We start from the raw sequence: 11,510 nt of genomic DNA on the forward strand, positions 1-11,510 counted from the left end.
TTGCCAATTTCATTTCCTTTGGGTAAAGTCCAAGGAGTGGTATGGCTGGGTTGTATGGTAGGGTTATATTCAGGTTTCTGAGGAATCTCCAGACTGACTTCCATAGTGGCTTTACCAGTTTACATTCCCACCAACAATGGGTTAGTGTTCCTTTTTCCGCACATCCTTGCCAGCATCTGTTGTTGGTAGATTTCTGTATGTAAGCCATTCTAACCAGGGTGAGGTGAAACCTCATTGTGGTTTTGATTTGAATTTCCCTGATTGCTAGTGATCCTGAACATTTTTTTCCTGTGTCTGTTGGCCATTTGGATTTCTTCTTTTGAAAAATGTCTTGGCCCATCTCTTAAGTGGGTTGTTTGTTTTGTTGTTGTGGAGTTTCTTGATCTCTTTGAAGATTCTGGTTATTAATCCTTTATTTGTTGCATAGTTTGCAAATATTTTTTCTCATTCTGTTGGTTGCCTCTTCACTTTCCTGACTTTTCCTTTTGCAGTACAGAAACTTCTCAATTTGATGTAATCCCAATTATTAATTTTGGCTTTGAATGCCTGTGCTTTGGGGTCCTTTCCAAGAAGTCTTTGCTGGTACCTATATCTTGCAGGGTTTCTCCAGTGTTCTCTAATAATTTGATGGTATCAGGTCATAGAATTAGATCTTTAATCCATGTTGAGTGGATTTTTGTGTAAGGTGTAAGGTAGGGGTCTTGCTTCATGTTTCTGATGTGGAGATCCAGTTTTCCCAGCACCATTTGTTGAATAGACTGTCCTTGCTCTAGGAGTTGGTTTTAACTCCTTTATCAAATATAAGTTGGCTGTAAATGTTTGGATTGATTTCTAATGTTTCTATTCCATTCTATCCATCTATTCTGGTCTATCCATCTGTTCCTGTACAAGTACCATGCTGTGTTGATAACAAATGCCCTGTAGTATGTCCTGAAATCTGGTATTGTAATGCCTCTGGCTTTGTTTTTGTTGTACAAGATTGCTTGAGCTACTCAAGGTCTCCTGTGTCTCCATATGAATTTCAGCATCCTTTCTTCCAGATCTGAGAAGAATGTCTTTGGTATTTTGATTGGTATCACATTGAATCTATAAATTGCTTTTGGGAGAATGGACATTTTGATGATATTGATTTTTCCAATCCATGAGCATGGAAGATTTTTCCATTTTTTTTTTGTATTCTCTTCTATTTCTTTCTTTAAGATTTTGTAATTCTCATTGTAGAGATCTTTGATGTCCTTGATTAAGTTTATTCCAAGGTATTTGATTGTTTTTGTAGCTATTGTGAATGGAATTGATCTTAGTAGTTCTTTCTCAGCTATGGCATTGCCTGTGTACACAAAGGCTGTTGATTTTTGTGCATTGATTTTATATCCTGCTACTTTTCAAAACTCTTCTATGAGTTTCAATAGTCTCTTAGTAGAGTTCTTTGGATCCCCTAAATAAAGAATCATATCATCTGCAAAGAGGAATAGTTTGAGTTCTTCCTTCCCAATTTGTATCCCTTTAATTTCTTTTTCTTGCCTAATGCTCTGGCTGAAACTTCCAGTACTATATTAAATAGCAGTGGTGAGAGTGGCATCCCTGTCTGGTACCAGATCTCAGTGGAAATGCTTCCAACCTTTCCCCATTCAATAGGATGCTGGCTGTGGGTTTTTCATAAATTGATTTGATTGTATTGAGGAATGTTCTTTCTATACCCAATTTGCTTAGAGTTTTCATCATGAAAGGGTGTTGTATTTTATCGAATGCTTTCTCTGCATCAATTGAGATAATCATGTTTTTTCTTCTGCAGTTTGTTAATGTGGTGTATCACATTGATGGATTTGTAAACATTGAACCATCCCTGCATACCAGCAATAAATCCCACTGTGTCTGGGTGAATGATCATTTTGATGTGTTGTTGCATTCTATTGGCCAGAATTTTATTGAGGATTTTTCCATCTATGTTCATCAGGGAAACTGGTCTGTAATTCTCTTTCTCTGCTGTATTTTTTTCAGGTTTGGAAATTAAGGTGATGCTGGCTTCATAGAAAGAATTTGGGAGGATTCCCTCTTTTTCATTTGTTCTGAATAGTTTGAGAAGAATTGGAGTTAGTTCTTATTTAAATGTCTGGTAGAATTCAGCAGTGAATCCATCCAGTCCTGGGCTTTTCTTTGTTGGGATGGCCTTTATTACTGTTTCAATTTCTGCCTCAGTTATGGGTCTGTTTAGGTTTTCTTTGTCGTCATGTGTCTATTTAGGTAGGTTGTATGTGTCCAAGAATCTACCCATTTCTGATAGATTTACCTGTTTGCTGGCATACAATTCTTTGTAGTAATTTCTGATGATTCTTTTTATTTCTGTGGTGTCTGTTGTTACATTTCCTTTTTCATCTCTGATTTTATTGATTTGGGTCTTTTCTTTTTTTAGTTAGTTGGGCCAATGGGGTGTCAATTTTGTTTATTTTTTCAAAAAACCAGCTCTTCATTTGGCTGAACTTTTGTAATATTTTTGGATTCAATTCTGTTGATTTCTTTTCTGATTTTAATTATTTCTCTTTTCCTACTAGTTTTGTGTCTGGTTTGCTGCAGTTTTTCTAGATCCTTTAGATGCCTTGATAGCTCATTTATTTGGTGCCTTTCCAATTTCTTGATGTAGGCACCTATTGCTATAAACTTTCCTCTTAACACTGCTTTTGCTGTATCCCATAAGTTTTGATATGTTGTGTTGTTATCCTCATTTACTTCCAGAAAGTTTTTGATTTCTCTTTTGATTTCTTCTATGACCCATTGTTCATTCAGGAGCATGTTGTTCAGTCTGCATGTGTTTGCATATGCTCTAGGGATTCCTGAGTTGCTAATTTCCAGCTTCATTCCATGGTGGTCTGAGAAGCTGCATGGTATGATTCTAATTCTTTTGAATTTACTGAGACTTGCTTTATGGCCTAGTATGTGGTCAATCCTAGAGTATGTTCTATGTACTGCTGAGAAGAATGTGTATTCTTTAATGTAGGATGAAAAGTTCTGTAGATATCTGTTAGATAGATCCATTTGGTCTATAGTGTTGATTAAATCTTCTGTTTCCTTGTTGATCTTCTGTCCTGTTGATCTGTCTATTTCTGAGAGTGGAGTATTGAAGTCCCCCAGTACTATTGTATTGGAGTCTAAGTCTCCCTTTAAGTTCCTTAACGTATCTTTTAAATAAACTGGTGCCCTGTAATTAGGTGCATATACTTTTTTTTTTTTTTTTTTTTTTTTTTTTTTTTTTTTTTGGTCAGGCAGAGTTAGTGAGAGAGAGAGAGACAGAGAGGAAGGTCTTCCTTTTTCCGTTGGTTCATCCACCAAGTGGCCACTACAGCTGGCACGCGGCAGCCGATGTGCTGCGCTGATCCGAACCCAGGAGCCAGGTGCCTCCTCCTGGTCTCCCATGTGGGTGCAGGGCCCAAGTACCTGGGCCATCCTCCACTGCACTCCCAGGCCACAGCAGAGAGCTGGACCGGAAGAGGAGCAACTGGGACAGAATCCGGTGCCTTAACCGGGACTAGAACCTGGGGTGCTGGCACCTCAGGCGGAGGATTAGCCTCATGAGCCGTGGCATTGGCCGCACATATGTTTATATTAGTTACATCTTCCTGTTGAATTGATCCCTTAATCATTATATAGTGCCCCTCTTTATCACTCTTAACAGTTTTTGTGTTAAAGTTTATTTTGTCTGATATTAAATGGCTACACCAGCTCTTCTGATATTAAGAAGGCTACGCCAGCTCTTTTTTGGTTTCTGTTGGCATGGAATATCTTTTTCCAACCTTTCACTTTCAGTCTGCCTACATCTTTTCAACTTAATGTTTAAGCCACTTTTTCGGGAATCTTATTTCATAGCTTTTGTATAACCAAACCACCAGAAATCACAGTTTTGAAAATTATGTCATTAGTTACAATGAATTTAATGTATGAAATTTCTTTTTGCTTTTAACAGTTTTAGATTGGTTTAAAAATATTAAAGATTTGGGCCGGCGCCTTGGCTCACTTAGTTAATCCTCCGCCTGCGGTGCTGGCATCCCATATGGGCGCCGGGTTCTAGTCCCGGCTGCTCCTCTTCCAGTCCAGCTCTCTGCTGTGGCCCGGGAGGGCAGTGGAGGATGGCTCAAGTGCTTAGGCTCCTGCACCCGCATGGGAGACCAGGAGGAAGCACCTGGCTCCTGGCTTCGGATCGGCGCAGCTCTGGCCGTTGCAGCCATTTGGGGAATGAACCAACAGAAGGAAGACCTTTCTCTCTGTTTCTCTCTCACTGTCTATAACTCTACCTGTGAAATAAATTTTTTAAAAAGTAAAAAAAAATTAAAATTTTTGTTATGATATAATTAAAATATTTGCAGTATTGAAAGTTATATTTGTTGGGTTATAGAAAATACATTTTATATGATTGTAAAATAAATTGAAAATATGATATTGCAAAAAATTAAAAGACAAAAAGGAAAGGAGTGAGGGAGGAAAGGAAGTGTTATATTCTTAGAATCATATCTATGAAAAGCATGAAATCTGTCTATATTAATACATTTAAAAATGTAAAAAAGAAATGGTATTCAAAGTAATGTTTCCATAAGAGTTAAAAATAGGCCTAATTATGCTGAAATATAAATACTATAAACAAAAGATGTAAATATTGACTTTCATGAGCCAGGCTTCTGCCAAGTATTTTCACTGATTTTATGTAATTTAATTTTTATGACACATTTATAAGTTTTGCGGTTTCCACAGGCTGTAGTTGTGGCATGATGCTGGCATCCCATAGGAGTGCTGGTTCTAGTCCTGGCTACTCTGCTTCCAGTCTAGATGCCTGCTAATGTGCCTGGAACGGCAGTGACGATGGCTCCAGTAATTCAGTCCCTGCCACCCATGTGCGATACTAGGATGCAGTTCCTGATTTCTGGCTTCAGCCTGTCCCAGACTTGGCTGTTGTTGTCATTTGGAGAGTGATGCAGAAAATGGAATATTCTTTCTCTCTCTCTCTCTCTCTCTCTCTTTCTCTCTTGCTCTGTCTTTCAAATAAACAAATAAATAGATCATTTTTTAAAAAGAAATTTTGGAGTTCTATTGCATAGTAGGGTGACTATAGGTAACATTGATGTATGTATGTTTCTTGCTTAAAATATAAAAGTTAAGTTTTTGAAAGTTTTCATCGTAAAGAAATGTTAAATGACTGAGGAAATAGGTATATTTACCCTGATTGGATATTATGCAATATATACATGTTTTAAAACAGAAGTAGTACCCCATAAAAACATACGATTTTATGTATCTATTAACATTCGTTAAAAATAAACAGGCACATATGCACATCCCATGGAAGAATACATTCCAGCTGCATTCTCTTTGGAAAATTACTTGTATATCTATTTAGTTCCAATTTCCCTTTTCATTGTTTGTGTCATTACTTGATTTTCATGTTTACTGTTCTGTATTCTCACTGTTTTGTTGTCTCCTGTTCCATTGCTTCCTGTCCTTTACACATAGAAGATGCTTAGTAAATGTTGAATATTGAGTTATAGCTCTGAAGATTCTACACAATTTGTCCCTCCCCCTCTGTGATTTTCTCTGTTATTTTCCTGCAAAGATGTGCAGGTGATTCTAGTCAGTGTTCCTCTTCCTCCGTGCCTCCCCCGACCCAGTACCTCTTCTCTCCGCTGACTGTGCTTGTGGCCTTGACTCCAGTTCTAGCTCCTCTCCACCAGACCTCCACTGTCCAGACCATTCATTAGAAGTCTTTAATACCCTCAAATTTCTTTTGACAGGAACTGTCATCATGACATTGTAAAAATGCTTGTTTTTATCTGCTTAAAGGCAGAGAGGGGGAGAGAGAGAGAAAAAAAAAATGCCTTCATCTGTTGGTTCACATCTCCAAATGCGCACGACAGCCAGGGCTGTGCTACACTGAAGCTAGACTCTAGGAACTTCATCAGGTCTCCCACCAGGGTGGCAGTGCCTAGGCACTTGAGCCATCATCTGCCGCCTCTGAGGATGCATTAGCAGGAAGCGGGATTGGAAGCAGAGGTGCCACCAGAACCAGGCACTCCAACATGTGATGTGGAAGCTAAACCTGCTGTGCCGCAAGGCCCTCTCACCCCACACCATAGCAAGTTTTGCTGCTTCAGCATACATTATTGTCATTTATCTTTCTTGGTTATTCTCATCTCATCTGGATTATGAGTTCAAATTCCCATTTCTCTCTAGATCTGAGTTTTTGTTAACATACTAAACAGATTCTCAGGGAATTTTCTGATAGAGAAAATGCCAGTGTTAGTCACCAAGAAGAGAATTTGCTTAAAGCATTGGTAAGTGGTTTGGGGAGAAAATTCAGTAGACAAAAGTTTTAGTAAAAAAAGGTCTTCCAGCCAACATGACTAGTTTGTTTTGAAATTAATGAAAAGAATCTCTCTATCCTATGCCAAGTGGGTCATATATATATATATATATATACACACACACACAATTGAAGAAACAGTATGATGGTACCTGTTTCCTGCTTTTCCATGAATCTGTCTCTGTTTTTTTTTTTTTTAAGATTTATTTATTTGAGAAGTAAAGTTACAGACAGTGAAAGGGAGACACAGAGAAAAAGGTCTTCCATCTGCTTGCTTCACTCCCCAAATGGCTGCCAATGGCTGGAGCTGAGCTGATAGAAAGCCAAGAGCCAGGAGCTTCTTCCGGGTCTCAAGCAATTGGGCTATCTTTCTATGCTTTCCCAGGCCCTTAACAGTGAGCTTGGTTGGAGGAGCAACCAGGATACAAACTGGCATCTATAAGGGATGTGGGCATTATAGGCAGAGGCTCAGCCTACTACACCACAGTGCCAGCCCCTCTATGAATTTCTTAACATATACATTTACAGTATTGATCATAGACACAAACATGGAATGTTTTTGACATTCACTGTGTTTTTGCTTTATCTCTGTGAACAGTTGACATTGGAGTAATTTTCATGTTTTTCTTTCATTCAGTCCCCGTCACTTATTTCTTGTTGGTTGGTTATTTGGGACTGTAATTATTTCATTTTGAATTACTTGCTGTTTGGTTCTGGGATGGAAACTTGATTCTCAGTGTATGTTTTAGTTCTAAAAAGCAGTGAAAAGTGTGGCAGCATTGGAGCAAAAAGTTGTGTTGTACTGGTGTTTTAATAATAAATAAGTTAAACTTTCTGTTTAGCTGGTTTAGACACACAGGCATTCTGCAGGCTACTTTGAATTATAGAAGATCTGTAAGGTAGCTATTGTTGACCCAGTTTTACATATGAGGAAAGTGAGCCCAATAAAGACTGGATAGCTTTCTTAAAGGTAAGGTTTCCTAAACAGCACTGCAAGAACATAGATCTTAAAACAGGGATTTTGTTTTGTTCACTGTTGTAGTTCCAGCTTTTAGGACAGTGACCAAAATGCAAATATTTGTTAAATAAAGGCAGTAAAGAATGTATTTCAAGGAAAGAGGAGCAACTAATTAGGTGAAATATGGCTGATAGATCAAGCTTAAAAAGATTGAGAATGAATTTTTGCAGAGGAAAGGAGTAAGATTTATTTAACAAATATTTGCATTCTGGTCACTGATGATAATGACTACTGCATCATGAAATTTACCTTCGAGTACAGCTGTGGCATATCTTTATTTTGTTACTTTATGAAAGTCATATGTGCATCTGTGTAATGTTACCATATATATTATACTACTGTGTATTATGCTATATAAATATAAATATGTGTGCATATATATGTATATATTTATATGTGGTTTTTTAAAAACAGGTTATCAGAACACCCCATGGGAGAGACTTTGATGAGTCCTTAGACAGGTGTGAAGAATATCTGAGCTCACGGTCATGCAGCAAGCCCCAGCATTCAGCGAGGACCTTGTTAGTCCATTCAGCGCCCTCAACAGTGCCGAAGCATTCACCAAGCCCTGTGTTAAATCGAGCTTCTCTCAGGGAAAGGTAGTGTGTAGCCTCTATTTCTATACTAATATTTTGCATAATTAGTGTAATGGAAGACAGTATTTATGCATATGATGTGACTACTTGTAAAAGTATATTTTGATTTTAAGAGGCTTACTTGAATTGTTTTGGAATATATTACATGTTACATAGCGTTAGATATGCTTCTGTAGCCCAGTTTTCTATAAGTGAGTTTTTTAAGGAGACTTGGATCACTTTAACTGTAAATAATGTGTTTCTTAAAACTGGAAAGTAGTATATTTGTTATGTTTGTAGAAGAGTCACAGGGATATAATATTACAGACATAGCTTAAGTATACAAATAACATAGATCATGTTTTTCCATTTAATTATAATGATGATCTATATATTGATGACAAATAGTATCCAATTTTCTCAAATTAATATCCTACCAACTCCACAAGAGATAATTAATCATGTTGCACGTCTAGCTCTCTCTCTAAAAGTACTTTGGCAACTAAAGTCGGCTACTTCCTTATAATTTAGATTTTAAAGAACCCCTTTTTATTTGTTAAAAATTAAAAAAATTGGAAATTCCTTGTCTCTATCACAAATCTTTCCATAGAAAAAACATGTTTTTGTCATAGTATTTTTTAAAAACTCAGTTATTTAAAAAATATTTATAGAAATGTGGAAACCTAAGATATAGACTGATAGCAACCTGAAAACCAGTCAGAAGATATAAAAATCCTAAGTAGCAAATATTAGATGTAATTAACAAAGATTTAATTAACTGTAGAATAGATCAAAAGTTCACCTCAAAACTGGTGATTGGAGTAGGAGTATATTTGTTTGCATGTTCTGTTAAAACATCCCTCCCTAGGGCTAGCGCTATGGCGCAGTAGGTAAATCCTCCACCTGCGGCTCCGGCATCCCTTCCGGGCCCAGCTGCTCCTCTTCCAATCCAGCTCTTGGCTGTGCCTTTGCTGGCCCAACTTCTTGGGCCACTGCACCTATGTGGGAGACCTGGAAGAAGCTCCTGGCTCCTGGCTTCAGATCAACCCAGCTCCAACCGTTACAACCATTTGTAGTGAACCAGCGGATGGAAGACCTCTCTCTGTCTCTCCCTCTCTCTGTAACTCTACCTCTGAAATAAATAAATGAAAAAAATTTTTTAAAAAATCCCTCTTCTCAATAGATTTGTCTGTTTCATCACTAGCTTTGTTAGCATTCAAAGTGAATATATAGAGGCATGTTGGAAACTCCAATCCTGAGATACAGAATTTTGATTACCATTGTTTCTAGCCCATTAGAATCACATCTAAGGAGGTCATTGAGTGATTGGCATAAGCACATACAACGGACACATACATATGCTGTAAAAATTCAAGAGATGAAATGAGATGAGTGGTTTTGGTGCAGTGGGTTAAGCCACCACTTGGAACGCCTGTGTCCCATGTCAGAGTGCCTGGTTCTAGTCCCACACTCTGCTTCCAGTCCAGTTTCTAATGTTCATCCTGGAGACAGTAGATGAGGTCAGTTACCAGGATACCTACTACCTACGTGGGAGATCTGGATGGAATTCCAGGCTCCTGGCTTTGACTTGGACCTACCCTGGCAATTGTGGGAATTGGAGAGTGAACCAGCAGTTGGAAGATCTCTCTCACTCACTCTCTCTTGCTCACTTTGCCTTTCAGATAAAAATAAACAACTGAACATTTAAAAAATTAAAGTTCATGGTAATTCCTGAAAAGAGGTTTTATTTGCTAATGTCTGGTAACATGCATTTCAACATCAGTGGATTTTCCTTGATTTATCCATCTGCTTGGATGTTCAGTCTACAGTTGGTGCTGTGTTCTTTTTTATTTTTTAAAGCTTTATTTATTTATTTGAAAGGCAGAGTTACAAGTTACAGAGAGGCAGAGAGAGAGAAAGAGGCCTTCCATTCACTGGTTTACTCCCTAAATGACCACAATGGCCAAAGCTGGGCCAGTGTGAAGCCAGGAACTTCTGGGTCTCCCATGCGGGTGCAGAGGCCCAAGGACTTGGGCCATCTTCTACTGCTTTCCCAGGCCATAGCAGAGAGATGGATCGAAACTGGAGCAGCTGGGACTCGAACCGTTGCCCATATGGGATGCTGCACTGCAGGCAGCGGCTTTACCTGCTAGGCCACAGTGCCAGCCCTCTGTGTTCCTTTTACTTTTGGAATTAAACTCTGATTTTATTGACTATGTCATTTGCCATATTTGTAGGATTTCAAGAAGTTTTTTAACCTATACCTGTTTGTGGTCCTAAAACTACATAATTGTTTTATTTTTCTACCTTTTAAGATGTTTTGGAGAACTTTCAGACTGTAAATCTACCATTGTAGTTTACTGTCAGTTTCAGTCCTGTGTTGCTTATCCATACATACACTTTGGCTCCTGCTTTTTGTTTATTTATTTTTTCAAAAATATTTATTTTATTTATTTGAAAGAGTTACAGAGAGAGGGAGAGGGAGAGAGAGAGAGAGAGAGAGAGGGAGATCTTCCATCTGCTGATTCACTCCCCAACTGACTGCAATGGCTAGAGCTTAGCAGATCCAAAGCCAGGAGCCAGGAGCTTCTTCCAGTCTCCCACATGGGTACATGGAACCAAGAACTTGGGCCATGTTTGCTGCTTTCCCAGGCACATTAGCAGGGTTGCTCCTGCTTTTGCTCTTGTCCTTTGTATATGTGTAAATTGTTAATTGAGTTTATATTCAAAAAATGTTCATGTAGGACAACTAAAGTCAGCTGTCCCTTTATTTTCCTATGTCAGTACAAGGATTGGCTTAGAATAGATATGTGACATTTACAGTTATTTTCATGCTTGAAAGTAGATTGGATAAACTCTCTGATATTTAGAAATGAGTGTTTTCGATATTAAGCATAGACTATTTTACCTGTAAATTAAAGGAATTATTTACTTTTATTTTCTAAAATTTTAATTTCAGTCAGTTTTTGACAGATCAGCGTGCTTTGTAGATAAAGTCCTAAGAACACAATGATATTCCCTTCTTCCCTCTTTCCTCCCTTCTTCTTCTTCCCACCCTCCTTCCTTCTCCCCCCTTTTTTTTGTTTTTGAGATAATATACTTTCACTATACATTACAGTAGATAGGTTTAATATTTCACCAAATAAGTTTAACAAATAAAAAGCAAAAAAAAAAAAAAAACAACACTAGTTTAGTGGGAATATAGACAATGGCTGTAAATAATAGCTGAATGAAAAAAAATGACCATTTCACCCATCTATAGTAAATTTTAAGTTAATCACAGATCATTAAAACTATAGTAGTATTACATTCTTAACCACTAGTTTGACAAAATTATGAGACAAAGTTGTACAAAACTATGCTTGCAGCAATACTGATACACAGAGACATTTGTTTACCCCCCCCTTTTTTTTAATTTTAGCTCTCACATATAAGGGAGAACATGCAATATTTATCTTTCTGGGTTTGGCTTATTTAACTCAACATTAGGTCCTCCAGTTAGGTCCGTTTTGCTGCAAGTGGTAGAATTTCATTTTTTAAAGCTGAATAATATTTGGTTGTGTATATATGCCACATT

At 37.7% G+C, this 11,510-nt stretch overlaps 1 protein-coding gene across 2 annotated transcripts in view; it reads left to right on the top strand.

Annotated features, from left to right (window-relative positions):
- SPATA6 (spermatogenesis associated 6) overlaps positions 1 to 11,510 on the top strand; it is a 129,635-nt gene that overhangs the window by 86,924 nt on the left and 31,201 nt on the right. For both annotated transcript variants that reach the window (XM_008265284.4, XM_008265285.4), the window contains exon 10: positions 7,773 to 7,957. In XM_008265284.4, the coding sequence (XP_008263506.1) occupies positions 7,773 to 7,957 (185 nt within the window). The remainder of the gene's footprint in view (positions 1 to 7,772; positions 7,958 to 11,510) is intronic.

The sequence above is a fragment of the Oryctolagus cuniculus genome, chromosome 7, assembly GCF_964237555.1.
Source record: "Oryctolagus cuniculus chromosome 7, mOryCun1.1, whole genome shotgun sequence".
Lineage (NCBI taxonomy): Eukaryota > Metazoa > Chordata > Mammalia > Lagomorpha > Leporidae > Oryctolagus > Oryctolagus cuniculus.